Below are 24,059 nucleotides of genomic sequence, written 5' to 3'. Positions count from 1 at the left end.
ACTTCCAGGACAAGCGCTCCGTGGTTCCTGGTTCATGTTTACAATAAATTATTTCAATTCGTTTTTCGCGCAACCCCAAATTCGGTAGCTGTCAGTCCGCTAATAAAATATCTCGACTTCCAGGATAAGCGCTCCGTGGTTCCTGGTTCATGTTTACAATAAATTATTTCAATTCGTTTTTCGCGCAACCCCAAATTCGGTAGCTGTCAGTCCGCTAATAAAATATCTCGACTTCCAGGATAAGCGCTCCGTGGTTCCTGGTTCATGTTTACAATAAATTATTTCAATTCGTTTTTCGCGCAACCCCAAATTCGGTAGCTGTCAGTCCGCTAATAAAATTTCCCGACTTCCAGGACAAGCGCTCCGTGGTTCCTGGTTCATGTTTACAATAAATTATTTCAATTCGTTTTTCGCGCAACCCCAAATTCGGTAGCTGTCAGTCCGCTAATAAAATTTCTCGACTTCCAGGATAAGGTTGCTGGGTGAGTAAAACACTTTTATAATATTTGATGGCAATTGTAATTATATTTCATCTGAAATATTACAAACTTGTCACGTTTACAATAAATTATTTCAATTCATTTTTCGTGCAAGCACATATTCAGTAGCTATAAATAATCTTATACAATTTGTTACATTATTAATTAATTAAATAATATTCCTATAATATTTAATGGCAATTGTAATTATATTTCATCTAAAATTTTTCAAACTTGTCCTGTTTACAATAAATTGTTTCAATTCATTTTTCGCGCAAGCACAAATTGAGTAGCTATAAATGCGCTGATAAAATTTGTTATATTATTAATTAATTAATTGATTATACCAATCCTTACACAATATTTTTGATGTGTTCTTATGCTGAAAATATTATTAACTATTCAAGGTATAACTTGAAGGTAGTCGCATGGTGAGGTGATGGGGTGATGGCGTAGTGGGGTGATGGGGTGATTTACATTTTTGGCGACATTTTTGCGATTTTAAAAAAAGCTGGAATAAATTCATTCTGGCATTATTCCGACGTAATTTTGCGAGACAAATCATTTAAGCGCAGTCCCGATACGCTGCGAGCAGCAGATCAGAAATTACAGCCAAAAAACCAGAACGTGTGTTTTCGACACTTTTCAGCAGGTGCTTTTTCCTTCGTAACTTCTTTCCTGTTGATTCCACGCTCTTTTCGCTGCGTTCTCTGAGTTCCTGGGGATCCAATTAGTCAAGAAGGAGTCATACAAGTCGAATCTGAGACCACAAATTTTTGGCTCTAAAAATGAAGAAAAAAGTAAGGCTAACCCCTTTCCATTTTTGGCGAAAATTTTCGCGATTCTGAAAAGTGCTGGAATGAATTCTTTCTGGCACTAATCAGACGTAATTTTGCGAGACAAATCGATTAAGCGCAGTCCCGATACGCTGCGAGCAGCGAATCAAAAGTTACAGCCAAAAAACAAAACCTGTGATTGATATGAATCCTTACGTGATGTTTTTGATGTGTTCTTATACTGAAAATATTTATTGCTATTCCAGGTACAACCCGAGGTGGTTATCGGTGGCTATTCGAGGTGGTTGGCGATTGTTGGAGGTGGTCGGAGGTGGACGAGGAGGAGGACGAACTGAACTGAGTCTCAAAGCCCAGTTGACATAAAAGCAGCTATTCGATAGAAATTATAGTTTATAGTTTACACAGCCCATTGCATGATATTTCATTACAAATACATATGTTTCAATGTATTTAGGAATAATTTATCAAATATACAGAGGTCATGTGCAAATTATAATAAATGAATTCGACCGCAGTTTGATGTATTTATTAGAGCTTTAACAATGAATTTAAGCTTTGTTACTTCTTTTATTTTATTATGGATAATGAAAAACATTTCCGACTAATCGTGCTGTGGAAGCATGGGGATTGAACCAAAGGTAGCAAAAGATTAGAAACAATGTATGTAGAGTACGGGTATTTTTCTAATAATGCAAATAGAATAGAATACCACGCCTTGCGAATTAGCTTTCCAGTCAGAGATGAATGATGAATTTTAAGGACTGCATTATCGTTGTTGAATACTCTACGCCTCATGGGAAACGAAAATCTGTAACGATAAAATTGATGCACCGGATCATCGTCGACTTTGACTTTTGATATGTCCTACCATTTTCGAACACCTCCTACCTCCCCCTGCCGCCTCCGTCCATCAATGGCCACTTTCGACCACCCCCTATCACCTTCTGCCAGCGCCGACCACCTCCTAACATTTCCGAACACCTCCAACGATCCTATTTAGCTATATTACCAGATTAGCTCTGATATGAAAAGAGAAGAATTATTCATTTCGAAATGGGATTCTATTCGACGCGCGCTCGATGTATTCCATAACATTAGTATTCATAATTATTCCAACAACTTTTCATTTGCTCTCTCGATCTTGAATTTTCATAGGCATAGAATCGAAACGTTGTTTTAGCTGGTCGCAAGTGAAGTATCTGCGTTGGGTAGAGGAGCAGAATTGTTTTTCGAAAAGTATTCGGATGGAAAAAAATTCAGAGTAACTGTAATACATCACGGATGCGCTAATTTTGAACGAGATGAAATGGATGCTTCGTATATGAGACGGTATTTAACGCTGCGTAGTGGTTTAAAGACCTAGAAAGGTAATAGAGAGAGAAAGAACGACACTTCTTAACACTTCGAGTGTATTTTAACACACATTTGAAAGATACGAGCGAAATTTTTCATCATCCAACTGTCGCAGAACGGCAGCGTTATTAGCCGACCCGTTCACTGAAGAATATATCTTGAGTCAACGGCTGACCATCGAAGGGCCTGGCCGCTTGAGTCTGGAATCGGCAGGAGAGATAAAGTGCGTATTTCTTGTATGAAATGTGAAAGCTGAAATCATTATACATCATATCATATCATCATACCTCATACATCATACCTCATACATCGTACATCATACATCGTACATCATACATCATCATACATAGTATCAAAGTTCGAAACCATAGTTTGGATGTCGGACGTTCAGAAAGTGACGTCACCAATTCAAAATCAGCTAGCCGAATTTCTCAGTCTGGAAACAACCGCGCAGTAGAGCGGACGCATGAGAGTCGCGCTCCGCAAATTTCGAGTACCGGGTTCTCAACCTCCCGGATCCCGCGCTTCGGGTCCGCTACGTATTTCGAGTACCGGGTTCTCAACGTCCCGGATCCCGCGCTTCGGGTCCGCTACGCGGTGAAACTCGACTTCCAGGATAAGCGCTCCGTGGTTCCTGGTTCATGTTTACAATAAATTATTTCAATTCGTTTTTCACGCAACCCCAAATTCGGTAGCTGTCAGTCCGCTAATAAAATTTCTCGACTTCCAGGATAAGCGCTCGTGGTTCCTGGTTCATGTTTACAATAAATTATTTCAATTCGTTTTTCGCGCAACCCCAAATTCGGTAGCTGTCAGTCCGCTAATAAAATTTCTCGACTTCCAGGATAAGCGCTCGTGGTTCCTGGTTCATGTTTACAATAAATTATTTCAATTCGTTTTTCGCGCAACCCCAAATTCGGTAGCTGTCAGTCCGCTAATAAAATTTCTCGACTTCCAGGACAAGCGCTCCGTGGTTCCTGGTTCATGTTTACAATAAATTATTTCAATTCGTTTTTCGCGCAACCCCAAATTCGGTAGCTGTCAGTCCGCTAATAAAATATCTCGACTTCCAGGATAAGCGCTCGTGGTTCCTGGTTCATGTTTACAATAAATTATTTCAATTCGTTTTTCGCGCAACCCCAAATTCGGTAGCTGTCAGTCCGCTAATAAAATTTCTCGACTTCCAGGACAAGCGCTCCGTGGTTCCTGGTTCATGTTTACAATAAATTATTTCAATTCGTTTTTCGCGCAACCCCAAATTCGGTAGCTGTCAGTCCGCTAATAAAATTTCTCGACTTCCAGGACAAGCGCTCCGTGGTTCCTGGTTCATGTTTACAATAAATTATTTCAATTCGTTTTTCGCGCAACCCCAAATTCGGTAGCTGTCAGTCCGCTAATAAAATATCTCGACTTCCAGGATAAGCGCTCGTGGTTCCTGGTTCATGTTTACAATAAATTATTTCAATTCGTTTTTCGCGCAACCCCAAATTCGGTAGCTGTCAGTCCGCTAATAAAATTTCTCGACTTCCAGGACAAGCGCTCCGTGGTTCCTGGTTCATGTTTACAATAAATTATTTCAATTCGTTTTTCGCGCAACCCCAAATTCGGTAGCTGTCAGTCCGCTAATAAAATTTCTCGACTTCCAGGACAAGCGCTCCGTGGTTCCTGGTTCATGTTTACAATAAATTATTTCAATTCGTTTTTCGCGCAACCCCAAATTCGGTAGCTGTCAGTCCGCTAATAAAATATCTCGACTTCCAGGATAAGCGCTCGTGGTTCCTGGTTCATGTTTACAATAAATTATTTCAATTCGTTTTTCGCGCAACCCCAAATTCGATAGCTGTCAGTCCGCTAATAAAATTTCTCGACTTCCAGGATAAGGTTGCTGGGTGAGTAAAACACTTTTATAATATTTGATGGCAATTGTAATTATATTTCATCTGAAATATTACAAACTTGTCACGTTTACAATAAATTATTTCAATTCATTTTTCGTGCAAGCACATATTCAGTAGCTATAAATAATCTTATACAATTTGTTACATTATTAATTAATTAAATAATATTCCTATAATATTTAATGGCAATTGTAATTATATTTCATCTGAAATATTACAAACTTGTCACGTTTACAATAAATTATTTCAATTCATTTTTCGTGCAAGCACATATTCAGTAGCTATGAATAATCTTGTACAATTTATTATATTATTAATTAATTGATCAATTACATTAATCCTTACACAATATTTTTGATGTGTTCCTATACTGAAAATATTCATTACTATTCCAGGTATTACCCGAGGTGGTCGGAGGTGGACAAGGAGGAGGACGAGCTGGACGAGGAGGAGGACCAGGTGGACGTGGAGGAGGACGAGGTGGACGAGGAGGAGGCCGGGTGGGTCGTGGGAGAGGACCTCTCCTCTCCTCAGAGGAGGGGAGGGGGAGGGGCAGGGAAGGGGGAGCGGTGGGCGGGGAGGGGGAAGGGAAGGGAAGGGGCGGGCGACGGGGCGGGGGAGGGCGGTGGAGGGAGGGAGGGAGGGAGGGCGGGCGGGAGGGAGGGAGCGAGGGTGGGCGGGAGGGAGGGAGGGAGGGAAAGGGAAGGGGTGGGCGGGGGGGTGTTTTGCTCTATTAACTTTCACGGGCTTGCATCGACATCCGTCCTCCACTCTCTCCCTCCCGCCCTCCCTCCCTCCCTCCCACCCACCCACCCGCCCTCCCTCCCTCCCTCCCTCCCTCCCATCCCCGCCCCGCCGCCCGCCCTTCCCTTCCCTTCCCTCCCCTTCCCTTCCCGTCCCTTCCCCCCCACCCGCCTCTCCCCCTTCCCTGCCCCTCCCGCTCCCCTCCTCTGAGGAGAGGAGAGGTCCTCTCCCGCGACCCACCCGGCCTCCTCCTCGTCCACCTCGTCCTCCTCCTCGTCCACCTGGTCCTCCTCCTCGTCCAGCTTGTCCTCCTCCTCGTCCACTTCCGACCACCTCGGGTAATACCTGGAATAGTAATGAATATTTTTAGTATAGGAATACATCAAAAATATTGTGTAAGGATTAATGTAATTAATCAATTAATTAATAATATAATAAATTGTACAAGATTATTCATAGCTACTGAATATGTGCTTGCACGAAAAATGAATTGAAATAACTTATTGTAAACGTGACAAGTTTGTAATATTTCAGATGAAATATAATTACAGTTGCCATCAAATATTATAAAAGTGTTTTACTCACCCAGCACAAATCCTCGTCCTCCTCGTCCTCCTCCTCGTCCACCTCCGACCACCTTCAACCACCTCAGGTTATACCTTGAATAGTAATAAATATTTTCAGTATAAGAACACATCAAAAATATTGTGTAAGGATTAATGTAATTGATCAATTAATTAATAATATAATAAATTGTACAAGATTATTCATAGCTACTGAATATGTGCTTGCACGAAAAATGAATTGAAATAATTTATTGTAAACGTGACAAGTTTGTAATATTTCAGATGAAATATAATTACAATTGCCATTAAATATTATAGGAATATTATTTAATTAATTAATAATGTAACAAATTGTATAAGATTATTTATAGCTACTGAATATGTGCTTGCACGAAAAATGAATTGAAATAATTTATTGTAAACGTGACAAGTTTGTAATATTTCAGATGAAATATAATTACAATTGCCATCAAATATTATAAAAGTGTTTTACTCACCCAGCAACCTTATCCTGGAAGTCGAGAAATTTTATTAGCGGACTGACAGCTACCGAATTTGGGGTTGCGCGAAAAACGAATTGAAATAATTTATTGTAAACATGAACCAGGAACCACGGAGCGCTTGTCCTGGAAGTCGGGAAATTTTATTAGCGGACTGACAGCTACCGAATTTGGGGTTGCGCGAAAAACGAATTGAAATAATTTATTGTAAACATGAACCAGGAACCACGGAGCGCTTATCCTGGAAGTCGAGATATTTTATTAGCGGACTGACAGCTACCGAATTTGGGGTTGCGCGAAAAACGAATTGAAATAATTTATTGTAAACATGAACCAGGAACCACGGAGCGCTTATCCTGGAAGTCGAGATATTTTATTAGCGGACTGACAGCTACCGAATTTGGGGTTGCGCGAAAAACGAATTGAAATAATTTATTGTAAACATGAACCAGGAACCACGGAGCGCTTGTCCTGGAAGTCGAGAAATTTTATTAGCGGACTGACAGCTACCGAATTTGGGGTTGCGCGAAAAACGAATTGAAATAATTTATTGTAAACATGAACCAGGAACCACGGAGCGCTTGTCCTGGAAGTCGAGATATTTTATTAGCGGACTGACAGCTACCGAATTTGGGGTTGCGCGAAAAACGAATTGAAATAATTTATTGTAAACATGAACCAGGAACCACGAGCGCTTATCCTGGAAGTCGAGATATTTTATTAGCGGACTGACAGCTACCGAATTTGGGGTTGCGCGAAAAACGAATTGAAATAATTTATTGTAAACATGAACCAGGAACCACGGAGCGCTTGTCCTGGAAGTCGAGAAATTTTATTAGCGGACTGACAGCTACCGAATTTGGGGTTGCGCGAAAAACGAATTGAAATAATTTATTGTAAACATGAACCAGGAACCACGGAGCGCTTGTCCTGGAAGTCGAGAAATTTTATTAGCGGACTGACAGCTACCGAATTTGGGGTTGCGCGAAAAACGAATTGAAATAATTTATTGTAAACATGAACCAGGAACCACGAGCGCTTATCCTGGAAGTCGAGATATTTTATTAGCGGACTGACAGCTACCGAATTTGGGGTTGCGCGAAAAACGAATTGAAATAATTTATTGTAAACATGAACCAGGAACCACGGAGCGCTTGTCCTGGAAGTCGAGAAATTTTATTAGCGGACTGACAGCTACCGAATTTGGGGTTGCGCGAAAAACGAATTGAAATAATTTATTGTAAACATGAACCAGGAACCACGGAGCGCTTGTCCTGGAAGTCGAGAAATTTTATTAGCGGACTGACAGCTACCGAATTTGGGGTTGCGCGAAAAACGAATTGAAATAATTTATTGTAAACATGAACCAGGAACCACGAGCGCTTATCCTGGAAGTCGAGATATTTTATTAGCGGACTGACAGCTACCGAATTTGGGGTTGCGCGAAAAACGAATTGAAATAATTTATTGTAAACATGAACCAGGAACCACGGAGCGCTTGTCCTGGAAGTCGAGAAATTTTATTAGCGGACTGACAGCTACCGAATTTGGGGTTGCGCGAAAAACGAATTGAAATAATTTATTGTAAACATGAACCAGGAACCACGAGCGCTTATCCTGGAAGTCGAGAAATTTTATTAGCGGACTGACAGCTACCGAATTTGGGGTTGCGCGAAAAACGAATTGAAATAATTTATTGTAAACATGAACCAGGAACCACGAGCGCTTATCCTGGAAGTCGAGAAATTTTATTAGCGGACTGACAGCTACCGAATTTGGGGTTGCGTGAAAAACGAATTGAAATAATTTATTGTAAACATGAACCAGGAACCACGGAGCGCTTATCCTGGAAGTCGAGTTTCACCGCGTAGCGGACCCGAAGCGCGGGATCCGGGACGTTGAGAACCCGGTACTCGAAATACGTAGCGGACCCGAAGCGCGGGATCCGGGAGGTTGAGAACCCGGTACTCGAAATTTGCGGAGCGCGACTCTCATGCGTCCGCTCTACTGCGCGGTTGTTTCCAGACTGAGAAATTCGGCTAGCTGATTTTGAATTGGTGACGTCACTTTCTGAACGTCCGACATCCAAACTATGGTTTCGAACTTTGATACTATGTATGATGATGTATGATGTACGATGTATGATGTACGATGTATGAGGTATGATGTATGAGGTATGATGATATGATATGATGTATAATGATTTCAGCTTTCACATTTCATACAAGAAATACGCACTTTATCTCTCCTGCCGATTCCAGACTCAAGCGGCCAGGCCCTTCGATGGTCAGCCGTTGACTCAAGATATATTCTTCAGTGAACGGGTCGGCTAATAACGCTGCCGTTCTGCGACAGTTGGATGATGAAAAATTTCGCTCGTATCTTTCAAATGTGTGTTAAAATACACTCGAAGTGTTAAGAAGTGTCGTTCTTTCTCTCTCTATTACCTTTCTAGGTCTTTAAACCACTACGCAGCGTTAAATACCGTCTCATATACGAAGCATCCATTTCATCTCGTTCAAAATTAGCGCATCCGTGATGTATTACAGTTACTCTGAATTTTTTTCCATCCGAATACTTTTCGAAAAACAATTCTGCTCCTCTACCCAACGCAGATACTTCACTTGCGACCAGCTAAAACAACGTTTCGATTCTATGCCTATGAAAATTCAAGATCGAGAGAGCAAATGAAAAGTTGTTGGAATAATTATGAATACTAATGTTATGGAATACATCGAGCGCGCGTCGAATAGAATCCCATTTCGAAATGAATAATTCTTCTCTTTTCATATCAGAGCTAATCTGGTAATATAGCTAAATAGGATCGTTGGAGGTGTTCGGAAATGTTAGGAGGTGGTCGGCGCTGGCAGAAGGTGATAGGGGGTGGTCGAAAGTGGCCATTGATGGACGGAGGCGGCAGGGGGAGGTAGGAGGTGTTCGAAAATGGTAGGACATATCAAAAGTCAAAGTCGACGATGATCCGGTGCATCAATTTTATCGTTACAGATTTTCGTTTCCCATGAGGCGTAGAGTATTCAACAACGATAATGCAGTCCTTAAAATTCATCATTCATCTCTGACTGGAAAGCTAATTCGCAAGGCGTGGTATTCTATTCTATTTGCATTATTAGAAAAATACCCGTACTCTACATACATTGTTTCTAATCTTTTGCTACCTTTGGTTCAATCCCCATGCTTCCACAGCACGATTAGTCGGAAATGTTTTTCATTATCCATAATAAAATAAAAGAAGTAACAAAGCTTAAATTCATTGTTAAAGCTCTAATAAATACATCAAACTGCGGTCGAATTCATTTATTATAATTTGCACATGACCTCTGTATATTTGATAAATTATTCCTAAATACATTGAAACATATGTATTTGTAATGAAATATCATGCAATGGGCTGTGTAAACTATAAACTATAATTTCTATCGAATAGCTGCTTTTATGTCAACTGGGCTTTGAGACTCAGTTCAGTTCGTCCTCCTCCTCGTCCACCTCCGACCACCTCCAACAATCGCCAACCACCTCGAATAGCCACCGATAACCACCTCGGGTTGTACCTGGAATAGCAATAAATATTTTCAGTATAAGAACACATCAAAAACATCACGTAAGGATTCATATCAATCACAGGTTTTGTTTTTTGGCTGTAACTTTTGATTCGCTGCTCGCAGCGTATCGGGACTGCGCTTAATCGATTTGTCTCGCAAAATTACGTCTGATTAGTGCCAGAAAGAATTCATTCCAGCACTTTTCAGAATCGCGAAAATTTTCGCCAAAAATGGAAAGGGGTTAGCCTTACTTTTTTCTTCATTTTTAGAGCCAAAAATTTGTGGTCTCAGATTCGACTTGTATGACTCCTTCTTGACTAATTGGATCCCCAGGAACTCAGAGAACGCAGCGAAAAGAGCGTGGAATCAACAGGAAAGAAGTTACGAAGGAAAAAGCACCTGCTGAAAAGTGTCGAAAACACACGTTCTGGTTTTTTGGCTGTAATTTCTGATCTGCTGCTCGCAGCGTATCGGGACTGCGCTTAAATGATTTGTCTCGCAAAATTACGTCGGAATAATGCCAGAATGAATTTATTCCAGCTTTTTTTAAAATCGCAAAAATGTCGCCAAAAATGTAAATCACCCCATCACCCCACTACGCCATCACCCCATCACCTCACCATGCGACTACCTTCAAGTTATACCTTGAATAGTTAATAATATTTTCAGCATAAGAACACATCAAAAATATTGTGTAAGGATTGGTATAATCAATTAATTAATTAATAATATAACAAATTTTATCAGCGCATTTATAGCTACTCAATTTGTGCTTGCGCGAAAAATGAATTGAAACAATTTATTGTAAACAGGACAAGTTTGAAAAATTTTAGATGAAATATAATTACAATTGCCATTGAATAATATAAAAATGTTTAACTCATTGAGCACAAATCCTCGTCCTCCTCGTCCTCTCCTTGAAGTCGAGTTTCGCTAGGTAGCGGACCTGGAGTGCAGGAACGATGGAGCGCTTGTCCCGGAAGTCGAGTTTCTCCAGGTAGTGAACCTTGACCGCAGAAACTGCGGAGCGCTTGTCCTGGAAGTCGAATTTCATCAGGTAGCGGACCTGGAGCTCAGAAACTACGTAGTGCTTCTTCCTGAAGTCGAGTTTCACCAGGTGCCGACCTGTAGCGTAGAAACTACAGAGCGCTTGTCCTGGAACTCGAGTTGCACCAGGAAGCGGGCCCGGAGCGCAGGATCCAGAACCCCGTACTCGAAATTTCCGGAGCGTGATTTTCATACGTCCGCTCTACTGCGCGGTTGTTTCCAGACTGAGGAATTCGGTTAGCTGATTTCTGTTTATATAGATCGATGGCGTTAGGAGAAAAAAAATGTTGGGTGACGTCACTTTCTGAACATCCGAACATTCAAACTTTCGTTTCGAATTTTAATACTATGTACGATGTATGATCTATGCTGTATGATATGATGTATAATGATTTTAGTTTTTACATTTCAGACACGAAATACGCACTTTATCTTTCCTGCCTGATTTTAGACTCAAGCGTCTAGGCCCTTCGATGGTCAGCCATTGACTAAAGATATATCCTTCCGTTAACGGGTCAGCTAATAACGCTGCCGTTCTGCAACAGTTGGATGATACAAATTTTTGGTCCCACCTTTCAAATGTGTGTTAAAATACACTCGAAGTTTTAAGAAGCTTCGTTCTATCTCTCCCTATCAGAAAAAATATATAAAAATCACCGGTAATCACCTGTTTAGGTCTTCAAATCAGGACACTGTGTTAAATACTGTCTCATATACGGAGCATCCATTTCATTTCGATCAAAATTAGCGGATTCGTGATGTATTACAGTTACTCTGAATTTTTTTCCATACGAACACTTCTGGAAAAACAACTTTGCTTCTCTACTCAACGTAGAGTGTTCACTTGCGACTAGCTAAAATAGCATTTCGGTTCTATGCCTACGAAAATTCAAGATCGAGAGAGCAAATGAAAAGTTGTTGGAATAATTATGAATATTAATGTTATGGAATACATCTAGCGTGTGTCAAATAGAATTCCATTTCGAAATGAATAATTCTTCTGTTTTCGCATTATAGCCGATTATTGTAGATAATCTAGTTTGTCTCTTGGAAAATTATGTAATTTATAGTATGCATCATGTATTAATCGTAAATGGATCATATATATTAATATCATACTAGGACAGCATATACATGTGTACTGTTTGGTCTCTGCATCATTATTACATCTGATATAAATATGTATACCTTCTTCTCTCGGGTACCTATGCTTTAATTAAATGACTGTTTTGCTCCGAATTTTGGAAGAAATTTATTCTCGTTATTAATTTCTTGTATCGCCGACAATTCGATAAGTACAGACGGCCAAGTACTGGCTTGGGCTTACCATTGCGAAGACTCTGTTACTCGGAAGGTGAATGTAGCCCAGCATCATGTAGAAATCGGTAACTCTCTGATGTTCTGCAATAAGCTCTCAACTATACCGTTGGAACATCTCAGGGGGCGCAAGCGCACGACGATTTTCGGTTGTCTCACCAAAGCTCATTAGGACAACTGTCTTCATATTTTTCAGTCAACGCATTCAGAAAAGTGACCCCATTATTGTTGACATTCTGGCTTTTTTCACGTAAGGCTATTATGGATAACAAATCACTCGAAAATTCTGGGTTTCTCACGTTTCTCGAAGTAGAGAAACTTAGGCCGTTTTCGAAAATTGACTGACGGTAGTGTCAGCAATCTTTCATCTCTTTTGCGCTTCCAAGTTCGTGGATAGCTCTGACTCTGTCCTAGGGAATTTTCAGTACTGTCAATCAATTTACGAACACGGCCTAGTTACCAACATCCGCACCGTGATCCGTACATTGTTAAGCCATTGAAAATTGTCCAATTCTTTTTCGATCGCGCCAAATTCAAATTTTCAACGTCCCCTCGTTACTTTCGAAATGTGGCAACACTGTTGGGTTTACTGAAGATTGTTGATTGTTTTTAAATTCTCAATCGTGACGAATCATACGAATATAGAGCGCGGTAGAGTCCCTAGATCTAAACGCGGCAACTGCGATAAGACAGTACGAATACGGGACTGAGATATACGGGCTACGGAGTGCAACTGCAAATCACGCAGGCATTAATTGTTGAGTGCTTGTTGAATATTACGCGTGACGCGGACGATAAATTCTATTTTTGGCATTTTCAGTTTCCAACGTGGTTCAAATTTTTAAGTTAATGATCTGGTAAGAAGATATTGTAAAATGTGTGTGTGTAAAGTACCCGGGCTTGGTAAAAAAGCACATTATTCGGTGTTTTTCATTGCTGTAGGAATTGCAATTGCACTGGTTGGTTTCCTATCGGAAAGCGTTGATGGTACAGGTAATCTGCTCTGACCGACCAAAGACAATGAATTGTTGTTTTTAACGTTTTTTCAATTCTTATTGCTATTGTTTATTACTATATCGTAATGAACATTTGTACACATGATAATATCTCTGATTGCAGGTGGCAATGGCCCGCACAGTTGCAAATGTGAACATTACGGCTGTGGATGTTGCCAACATATTAAAGTACATCGAGTTCATTTAGACGACACAGGTAGTAAAAATATCATTGCTAGATCATCTGTAGTATTCCGCATGATGTATTTGCAAATTTTTAACTGATCTAGTCGCTTTAGTCGGATTTTTATATACGTGTAGCTACCTGCATCCTTCGACGTACTACAGGTAGATTCCACTCACACATGCATCACTCGATGTTGACATTTGTAAATTTTTCCATTCAAGTTTCAGTAATGTGTCAGTAATTGTAACATCTACCCTACGTTTACTAACCTTCACAATAAACATATCACGAATTTTACTGATAACCTTACAAAGAATCCGTTGATACAGTTAATCACAGTGTTTTTAAAAATATTACGTTTTTAAAACGCATCAACCATTCCCTCTTGACAAAATACTATCATTAAAAACAATGATCATTCTTCTGACAGTATTGTAGTTTCATGTATGATTTATCTTGTACTTTCAGTCTGTGCGAATGTAACTTACCTTCCTGAAGATATCGGACTTTCACTAACCATCACATTCGACTCTTACGCAGTTATGAACACAACAGTGTCAGGTAAATTTTCAATTTTCAAATCACAATAGAATTAAACAAATTGACTCTATATTGACATGTTGTGGGTGGTTATTTTGTTCTTTTAAAACACAAATGCCAAAGGTAATGCAACCAGACTGTTAACTGAATATTTTTTATAATTTTCTTCACAAATATACTTATAAAATATATGCATGAAGATGATTGGAAAATATGTTTCAACTTGAGCACCTATGGTTCCAGATTGCAATTAATCACAACCCATTGATGTATAGTTTAAAGGCCAAAGCTAATTAAGAATGGCCGATCAGTCCCCGATGTCAAAATTAATTGTAATTGTACTTCATACATTTGGTATACTTTGAAGTGCTCATGTTTTTAACAATTTGTATGAACAACTTAGCATGTGCATCGAACCACGCTATAGTGGAATACATGCTTTGCTGCAATTTACCATTCCTGTAATTGTATTACATATACCCGGCTTAAAAATATAAACTGTATTTAAAAATAACACTTGTAAATCCATCATCAATACTCTGATTGATAAATACTTACATGCATTTAAAAAGTTAAAAAAAAAAAAACTGCAGAATCGAAACAACTTGATTGGACTTGACAAAGTCATGAGAGATCATATTATGCCTGTAAATCATTGTGATTGAGAAACTCTTTGTGCCTTGGTTAGAGGGAATCTAAAGTTTACAATTTTATGCAAAATTACGTTGGGTATAGCCTCTAATTTATTGTTTTAATTCTTTCTGCAAAATTACAGAAACAGCTCACTACGAATTGTCGTTATTTAGTTGATACATTATGGCTGTTATATTTTAATGCAGATTAACTGTTTCGCCTTCAATAAATTAGTTTTCTAACTAGCCAAGTTTTTACGTTGATTGCTTCCTTTCTGTATTATGATTTGAACTTTTATGAAACTTCGATTATCCCAAATTATGTAATCGATTTTTTCAAGTTGTACTCACGCCAAAAACTTCACTACAGGTTATCCAAATGTACTGAAAAGTTATATGTCTGATTACCTTATGTTTAGTTCGGAACCCTCCACCTATCTGCATTGGGCAAGATTATGTGAAAGAGTTGGAAGCTGAAATTTGTATACGGTTCTATGACTTGGATGCTAATAAGCACCATCTCCACGGTTGCCTCAAGTTAGACGTTGAGCTTTACAAATTGAAACTGGCCCATTACGACCTCGGTTGCTTCAACATTGGAAAAAACAATGCTACAAACAATGTAAACATGACATCAAATGCTTTGAGGACAATTTGGTCTAAAATCAAAGCACCACAAGTCAATATGATATGAGTAATGCGATCATATATATTAATCTTCCATTCAAAGATACATGTATAAGGTAATGTAACGTTATTTAACTAACAATAAGTATTTCTATTTTTGTAACGAATAAAAAATACATTTATTAAATTTAAATGCAAGTTGCGTTTTCTCTTTGGAAAAGCATAGAATGTATGTCGAAAAGTTGTATTGAACTAATTTTCTCTTTAGTTTATCATAGCAATCAGAAGTTTCTTCCACTCCCCCCCGCAATCGCTCTGAAAAAATTCACATCATAGTTAGCAACAGATTTACGGGTGTTAGTGTATTTTTCGTGCATAAAGAAAGAAAGTGTTTAAGGTGAACTTGTTTATTGTTACTTATGAAGATTACATGAAGTTTAATAATAATAGTAAAATGTAGTGGAATTTTTTCTGAACAATAATTCAAATTTCAAATAAATTTGATTCACTTAATATTAATTGAGAAGGGCGAGTAGAAGCTTTTTTAAATCATCGCTGCAGTCACTCTGTAAATTGAATAACAAGAAATAAATCATGATTGAGCTTACAATTTTTACCGAATTACTGGCAAATAAGTTGGCTAAATTCATACGCTTCACAATTTGTGTAAAGCGTTAGCAATAATGAGTAAAACATAATCGAACTGTAATGCAAGCTGCTATTGTCTATCCTATAACCGTTCCGTAGATATGTACAGGAAATATTAAGAACTCAACACTACCACCGATTTATTACAATAAAAATTTGACACGAATTCTATTGTGTACGTGTAATATATTATGAGAGGCGTTTATTACTTCGTATATTAAACAACATAAAGTGCAACAAGAAATTAGTATATTCTTAGCCGATCAGAGTAAGCAACAGTCTCTTGTAGTCTCCCGAACAGTCACCCTGAAATGTGTAGACAATAAATTGCGGTTAAAACATAATGATTTTCGCGCACATGCAGAGGCATAAGATTTAATTGTTAAAACGATAAAATGGATGAAGTTTGAAGATTTAAGCAGTTAGCCTGTTTAATCAGTGTTCTAATGCGTTTGCTTTTGTATTTACAGTATACACCAATTATTAGTATTTCCCCATTCTGGGATGTGATGAACTTGTCAGAGCTGCTTTTCACTCGAAACGAGTAGATCTGTATGACATGACAACAATAATTTCACTCACATCAATGTCTCCTGCCAGTGATTGGCCGTATATCTGCTCATACGCTTCCTTAATGTCACCCAGATCAATTTCAGAGCGCAAGACGATAATACGGATCAGGGTAGTGTCGTCTGTTCCCATACCAGCCATTGCTTTGTGTAATCTTTCGGCGAAATAACCAGTCTTGTCTCGGGCGCACTTGACTAAAAATAAAGCAAAGTGATTTACAAAGATTTTTATACGATCTGTGATTGCGGACTGCCATTATAACTACGTCTTCATCAAGGAAAAAATTAAATAGTAGGAAAATGAGGGACCGGTGCATTACCAACGGCAAGGTAGCCATCCTCGATCGAGCCAGAAAATTCTTTCTTGATGGTGTCTTCCAAGTCGGATCCTGAGAGTCGCTCGTACTCTTGGAATATCTTACGAAGCTGAGGATAGCTTCTGCTTATCAAGATAGCATTAAATGTACTTTCATCGGTTCCCCATTGACCCTCCCCGGCCTCGAGGAGCCTCTCTGCATCAGCGGTCGCTGCATCAACGTCAACGTCGGGTGACTCGTCTCTGTTAGCCTGAAACATCGATGTACAGTCTGGTGGTGTTCGCAATGAAATTTCAAAAAAAAAAGACTGCAAAGATGGTTCAATTTTCGAGATTGATCATATTGGTACTCACTGTACTAAGGGAGACCAGAAGCCTCTTAAAGTGGCCTGACGTATCACCCTTCAGGTCATCTTCAAGTTCGTTGCCGTACACTAGGATCAAAAAATGTAACTGGTATTTTATACTAGTTATAAATGAAGGAGCTTGTATCGCAGTGTGATAAATATCTAATTCTGAGTGAATAAAAAAGTATTCATCGACTTACGATCCTTGTAAACGGCAGAAATAGTTTTGATGCCGTAGTTGCTGAGAGATGCCAGGACCTCGACGAGAGCACCTTCGTCCGTACCGATTCCAGAAATAGCATCGTGTATTTCACGGGCGTACAACTCTGGAAGAGGAGTCATCAGGGCTACGATGGCCTTTTCGAAATGTCCTCCAAGCTCGGACTTCAATTCGGATATCAAATCTTTTCCGTACATCGTCTTGAATTTTTCGGCAATTTCTAAACGCTGGACTATTCCACGGCGACCCAGAACATCAATTATGGCCTGCTCGTCTGTTCCGAATCCTTTCATCGCGGTTCTCAAGAGGGTCGCATCTGCCTCCGCATCAAACGGATCGGCGGGGTACACGGTTGGGGTGCACTATAAAATTGTAATTGGGCATTATAGAACTAAACTTTAATATCGATGATCGCGTGAAACTTGCGCATCGTTGGATATCAAAAAAGTCTTGAGAACGATCTGTGGTTGAAAGATGAGTTATCAAAATGATGATGAAGGATCTCCTTATAAATTGGTCATTTACATGTGATCGTCGGGGTAACTTGATGGTTGGCCCATGATATTAAAATTGAATTGAATTTCTTGTATGATAACATATTAAAAATATTTTTTAAATTATTAATGCGACACGCTTGAAATAATCGTTATACATACCTGTACATGGTAATATTGGGGTGCCATTGTTGCGGTTTATTTGATCTGTAACAAGATGAGGCATTTTCATTAATATTTGAAACATGGTTAAAACACATTGTCATTGTAATATAACACCGAAAATATAAGTAATCAGGACCCAAAACGAGTATGCTTTTTATACATGAGAATGAAGTTAGTAACGTTATTGTAACGAGGCATTTTTAGGAAAAATCGTTATTTCGCACCTTTATCAATGTCCGAAATTTAGTAAACGACGATAAACAAAAAATCGTATATTTTGAAAAGCCAACTCCTTCAAAATCATTTTAAAATTGCACAATAATGATTTTTTCCCTGATGTTTCGTTACGTTAACGTTACTAACTTCAGCCTTATTTTTATACAATAATTGGTCCTTTTTCCTCATTTGTTTTCCGTTCAACAATGTCGTGCTCGTATTAACCGAGTTTTAGCAACATCAATTATTTATCTAGTGTTCGTGAACATCTACGAGACATCGCTACAGTCTCCTGTTTCCATTATAGGCTTTTTTCTCATTTTTCACATCACACGTATTTTTAAAGAAAATCTTACGAATCGATTGCAATGCAGTATATCCACTTCTGCAGTAAAGTTATACCTAATACCACCAGGGTGGTGTTGAAATTTTTGACATGCATACACACGACAGTTCCGCGTTATAAAAATATTTGAACGAAACAGATATGTGCTCAGTTAATTAATCTCCTAATCAAAAGTCGCGTTCTATGTATCATTAAAAATCCATTATCACGAAGTCGCATAATATGTACCTATTATACATAAATAGGAGTCAGCACATTTTAAACATAGATCGGAGAATAGCTCTGTCACACTGGTGATTCAATAAAAATAAGCTGGTGAAATTTGCCTGCACGAAAGTTCTGTTAACGAAACCTTTCCTAATCAAAAATAAACTACCTGGCCTGTTTTTCAATGATTACATATCGTTGAATATGAAACCCTTGAAATGGAATAATACACCGATCCGGGTCCGTTTTCTCACGAAACAAAACGCTTCCTTTTTTATTTGTAGTATTCTCAAAACTACGATGTTCAAATAGGTATACACTGTATAGTAACTTGCGATGACAATTAGAGTTTTTTAAAAGTGGGAATAAAAACTCAAGACAAATAAATCAAGACAATAAATCAAGTAGAGAGAAGTTGAATCCGATCAAGCGTATCGGTCGTCAATAATAACGTCTGCGATCCCTAAATTGTTCACCTCGTCAGAACCTTCAAGGTCTTCGGATAGAAGCTTGCCCCTCACTTGAATATAATAGTTCTACGAGACAAAGGTATAAGCTATAAATACCATAGATGCTTATAACTATAGATATGAATAGAATATTAATCCCATTATATTTTACCGTCAAAGTCGAAAGAAGCCTTTAATATTGATGCCGGTAGAGCAATTCTTAACAAACGCGCATTGAAAGTAGTTGTTAGTAAAGCTGCAAGCCTAATTCACTGTCATTCGTGAGATACAGAAAGCTAAATGTGTAGTCTGTACTACATATTACCGCGGTGTATGTACATACATATAGCGTTGATACAGTGGCTGACACATCAGGTGATTAACTTCAGTACTATCGAATATAATGGTAATGTGTATTTACACAGCATAACGTCATTTTCTAGTTTATTTTTAACTCAACGCGGGGTAAATGTTATCAGTTGGGTTTAACGGTGTGGTTTCTCTGATGATGCATAATTAAACAATTATGTGGTCGCTGTTACGCAGTAAGTTTTATATTTTTACCCGGCATTCGAAAGATCTCAACGATCCCGATCTTCACAGATTCCTAAATAGTTTTACTCGTCTATGAAAGTTATACTTGTAATGCGCCCGACTGTACATACGTATTAAATTCTCCAAGGAACTAAAGATTGGTGAGCGTTAATATTGTATGTACGGTATAGTAGTCACTGCGAGATCTACGCGGTAGAACATTGTTATAGCACTCATTGTTAGAAAGTACATTGAAAATAAACGTCTTCCGCGTCGCTGCATGTGCACATATGAAGGGCAGAGATATTAACAATAAGTATTGAAACAAAGAGTAATTTCACTTACCAAGAAGCTGTCGAAAATCTTATAAACACTGATGAATTCCCCTTCGCTTTGATCCCGATCAAGACCGCTCGAATGACAGACACGAAATGCTTGGGAGTGGCTGTTGCCGGCTTTCCTGGCTAGGCTTGGCTATGTGGAGAACGAGTTACGTGGATGGTGGAGGGCGGCGTCGGCGTCGGCGACGACATTGACGGCGAACGCTGGGGAAGGGAAAAAATTACGATCCAAGACGTCATCATCGCCTCTAGATCCAAGGCGATTCGTTCTTCCGTCATCCTGTGGAGGTATAAGTTCACTGATTTCAAATGTTTGACTCATTTCACTAGGCGAGAGGTAGCTTTGAATTTTACCCATGCGAGTGCGTGTAAATGCATTGTACTTGCATAGGTTTTGAAAGAATTTACTACGGTTCTAATCAGAGCTGGCTACGTGAACCGCGTATTAATAGCTTTGGGTAATGAGCATTTATTTTACTTCCGCATTCGTGTTTGCATCGTGACGCTTCAACCGACGTATCACGGATGTAATTATAGTATGATTCATCTCATACTGCATAATCGTTTCCTGCGAGTTCCGATTATCTTATCGCATGTTATTTTGAGACAAAATATATGAAGGTACACTCAAATACCAAATTTTTATGTCCTTCCGAAGATTTCGTTTGAAAATTGTTTTTTTCCCCAATAAAATTGTTTAAAACGGACAATTTCACCGACGAAAAACTATATAAATTCTCTGATACGAATATATATTGATCGTTCATGTGTAATAATACTCGAGTGTGCTAATGAAGCTGTGAAGCAATTGTAGTTTGTAAAAATACTATCGCCGAATAATATAATACGCGGCATACAATTGTTTCGATAGGAATAAAATAGGCGGTTCGATACAATTCACGCATTGTATTATACTTTATGTACATTTACTATTGTCCTATCGTACTGTAGGCTTGAATTTGCGCAATAATATATCATAGGCATAGTTGTAATTGGCAGTTGGTTTGTTATAGTACAGAAGCTTCTGATTCATTATTTTAATCAGAATCGATACTACGGGTATGGTACCATATTTTCCAACTCACACACACTACACACCTCATTACAGATAGTGGTTCTGGGTGATGTGCAAGTTCCTACGGCCTGTATAACTTTCAAAAAACTTAAACTCATATGTTGAAGAATTTACATTTCTGAATGATCATGTTCATTTTCACAAAAGGTCCTGTTGAAAGTTGATGTTCGTGTTACAGAGCCTATACAGATATTCTTGTTGTACTATATTTTCCTCATTCGCATGTTAGTTTTCATTTAACGTCTGCTTTCCATGTAAACACCTACCCATTATCGCATTGATCCGGAAGCGCACAAGTGTATCAAAATTTGTCGAAAGAATCATGAATGAATAATACTAATGTCCGGGGGCGTTGCTACAGTGAGTTAGACACTGATGTCAGAATGTCGTAGCAGCTAATATTTGTTGAATAATTTCTTATCCATAAGTATACAAGCGTATCGAACTAAGATATACATATATTAAATATATATATATATATATATATATATGTGCATGTATAACAAAGTTGATCGATGCCTGGATGTTGTTTTTCCTTTCTTTTGCAGATGTTGAACCAAACGGTACTGAGGTCAACTGAGGCATGTACATTGGTATATTGCGCATACCGTTACACCTTGTACACTTCGTGCAGCTCAACTTTGACCTTCGCGAACCTGGGGATGCCTTAAAAGATGTTCAAATATCAACGTTCGAACTGGAACCGTCAACTACTTTTCCCTCCTACGCTGTTGAGTACAGTTTTTAATTTCGTTGTATATTCTACATACTTCAAGTAATTATACCAACTACATGTTAAATATTTACGAATTGTTTGGAAAAAACACCTCTTCAATCACAATGTCCCAGTAAATTATGCCTATTCATACAAAATTGTAAAAGGAAATAATTACAAGTTACAACCATTGTACAATAGATGAGCAGAGAGGAGAAATACAGTCGAAACCTTGGGGTCTGTTACCTTCCTTTTTGGTCCTTCCGCGAACACTTATGCTTACAATTCGTCGCGCGTCGGTAAATGGACTATACTTTGGTACCCTGCTTGCTGAAAACGTATAGTAAAGGAAGAGAAGATGAATTAGGTACTCGATGTACGTTGAATGGGTCTTACTTGCGTTAGCGAGGTCGTACAGTCTTACCGTTACAAGACTACGATTCGTCTTGCAATCCGCAAGAACAACGAGTGATTCATCGTTGAATCATTCGGTTTCTACACGTTATGCATCATGAACACAATATAAGGTTTCTCAATTTTTTATACCTTATGACTGTGTCTAAGAAGTATTTTAAATTCTGAGTAGTAAATGAGATTTAATCGAACATTTCAGAAATTTCGTCACTCCTTTGACGGCGATAGTGTTTTTCCCATTCAGTTGACCTTTGGTAACACTGCAGATTGTAACGTGCTGATGTAAGATCACTCTCATTGAATAGAATATCAATACAGTAACTTACCATGTGTACTGATAAACGCAAGCATGATCACCTTATACGTTGTAGATTTCTGCACGTTATGTAAGCGAAATATTAGAAAAAAAATGCTGTTTAACGTTGTACAAAATTCACAGTTAACCCTGATTCAAAGTGATTTTTCGTCTAATGTGCGGAATTTTTGTAAGGGTAAATTATAAAAATCGTAAGCACGACAACTGATCGCAAATGTACTATAATATCGAGTTGTAAGCTAAAAAGCATAACAGGCTTTTGCATCGCGATCAACTCCAAAGTAGAAGCGAGGTACTGGGTCAGTCTCGTACACCTAGAAAGATAGATTCTGACTTATTCAAGACCGCTGATGTTGTCTACTTAACCTGCGTAGTAAAGGACACGCGTATCCTTGAATATGTCGGAATCCACCTCTTCAAGGATATATATCGTCGTATATCCCAGTCCAACTGTAATGCAGATTTTTTTTAAAAACGCGAAGCATATTTCCTATACAGATACTAGAACGTAAAATGTACGTGTATTGTATAATCAACTGTATGCACGTTGGTATATCAAGTGCAAGCTAAATTTGTAATTGTAACGGATTTTCATTACCTATATAACGATATAGTAACTGGGTCCGATATTGTACGAATAATAAGTGATACAATTTGGTACTAAAAACATTTGGCCCCGAGCCTCTTTTGGAGAAAATTAAATTGTCATAAATTAGAGTTGGTGGTAAGAGAAGTCTTCGGAAGACGCGACACGTATGACGGTATACAATATACAGATATTAACTTTTGCGTATTCATCAGTCATTTCATTCACTGTACATACATTCTTGATTTTTAATTGTAGAACTAGCTTTGAAACCCTCGCTTGCTAAAGCTCGCTCGGGGTCGGATGCCTAATGTAGCTGGTTTTTGTGCTCGTATGCTCGCTGCGCTCGCTTACTCGTTGTCAGTGTTTTACCAAATGATACGAGATTCACCAGATACCTTACGCCCTCGCTGCTTGAGGATTGTTCAATGGCTAATAAATGTTAGTCCGCTAGTCCGGGAAATCGAGTTTCACCAGGTAGCGGACCTCGAGTGCAGTAACTACGGAGCGCCAGTCCTGGAAGTCGAGTTTCACCAAGTCAAGGACCTGGAACGCAGGATCCAGAAGGTAGAGAACCTGGAACTCGAAATCTGCGGAGCGCGATTTTCATACGTCCGCTCTACTGCGCGGTTGTTTCCGGACTGAGGAATTCGGCCAACTGATTTTCGTCTATATGTATAGATCAAAAGAGAAAAATTTTTTGGTGACGTCACTTTCTGAACATCCGAACATCCAAAACTTGGTTTCGAACTTTAATACTATGTACGTTATAATGATACATTGTTGACATAGACAAAATTTTCTAATGCGCAAAAACAATAGGGCACTGAATAAACTATGAAAAATTGTTTCTTCTTTT

General features: G+C 38.7%; 2 protein-coding genes and 1 long non-coding RNA gene across 9 annotated transcripts; 2 read left to right on the top strand and 1 right to left on the bottom strand.

The window, feature by feature from the left end:
- Positions 1–12,857: 12,857 nt before the first annotated feature.
- Positions 12,858–15,435, top strand: LOC124180853. Of its 3 annotated transcripts, none has more exons than XM_046566734.1 (4): positions 12,865–13,248; positions 13,381–13,473; positions 13,912–14,004; positions 15,035–15,435. In XM_046566734.1, the coding sequence occupies exons 1-4, from the start codon at positions 13,137–13,139 to the stop codon at positions 15,307–15,309; spliced, it is 573 nt and encodes a 190-aa protein (XP_046422690.1). In that variant the 5' UTR covers positions 12,865–13,136; the 3' UTR covers positions 15,310–15,435. The 3 variants fall into 3 exon arrangements, with proteins under 3 accessions (XP_046422692.1, XP_046422690.1, XP_046422689.1); XM_046566733.1 differs by having other exon boundaries at positions 12,868–13,254; XM_046566736.1 differs by lacking the exon at positions 13,912–14,004 and having other exon boundaries at positions 12,858–13,254.
- Positions 15,302–20,237, bottom strand: LOC124180848 (annexin B9-like). Of its 5 annotated transcripts, none has more exons than XM_046566719.1 (8): positions 20,099–20,237; positions 17,999–18,043; positions 17,323–17,704; positions 17,130–17,209; positions 16,780–17,026; positions 16,473–16,654; positions 16,100–16,196; positions 15,302–15,557 (listed from the first exon to the last, which is right to left on the bottom strand). In XM_046566719.1, the coding sequence occupies exons 2-7, from the start codon at positions 18,023–18,025 to the stop codon at positions 16,146–16,148; spliced, it is 969 nt and encodes a 322-aa protein (XP_046422675.1). In that variant the 5' UTR covers positions 18,026–18,043; positions 20,099–20,237; the 3' UTR covers positions 15,302–15,557; positions 16,100–16,145. The 5 variants fall into 5 exon arrangements, with proteins under 5 accessions (XP_046422675.1, XP_046422673.1, XP_046422674.1 ...); XM_046566718.1 differs by lacking the exon at positions 15,302–15,557 and adding an exon at positions 15,634–15,808; XM_046566717.1 differs by lacking the exon at positions 16,100–16,196.
- LOC124180856 lies at positions 19,632–22,084 on the top strand. Its single transcript, XR_006870318.1, has 3 exons — positions 19,632–19,764; positions 20,162–20,382; positions 21,718–22,084. It is a non-coding gene; the product is annotated as an uncharacterized LOC124180856 (long non-coding RNA).
- Positions 22,085–24,059: the final 1,975 nt, after the last annotated feature.

The sequence above is a fragment of the Neodiprion fabricii genome, chromosome 4 (assembly GCF_021155785.1).
Source record: "Neodiprion fabricii isolate iyNeoFabr1 chromosome 4, iyNeoFabr1.1, whole genome shotgun sequence".
Classification (NCBI taxonomy): domain Eukaryota; kingdom Metazoa; phylum Arthropoda; class Insecta; order Hymenoptera; family Diprionidae; genus Neodiprion; species Neodiprion fabricii.
The sequence above is the reverse complement of the archived record's forward strand: the minus strand, read 5'-3'. Positions and strand labels throughout refer to the sequence as shown.

Bases quoted from the DNA above. Each gene is read 5' to 3' on its own strand.
- LOC124180853 (XM_046566733.1), top strand. From the start codon at position 13,137: ATGTGTGTGTGTAAAGTACCCGGGCTTGGTAAAAAAGCACATTATTCG. The intron at 13,474-13,911 runs GTAGTAAAAATA...TTGTACTTTCAG, and splicing joins AGTTCATTTAGACGACACAG to TCTGTGCGAATGTAACTTAC. The intron at 14,005-15,034 runs GTAAATTTTCAA...CCTTATGTTTAG, and splicing joins TATGAACACAACAGTGTCAG to TTCGGAACCCTCCACCTATC.
- LOC124180848 (XM_046566719.1), bottom strand. From the start codon at position 18,025: ATGGCACCCCAATATTACCATGTACAG. The intron at 17,027-17,129 runs GTGAGTACCAAT...TCGATGTTTCAG, and splicing joins TTCTGGTCTCCCTTAGTACA to GCTAACAGAGACGAGTCACC. The intron at 16,197-16,472 runs GTGAGTGAAATT...TACACATTTCAG, and splicing joins CACTGGCAGGAGACATTGAT to GGTGACTGTTCGGGAGACTA.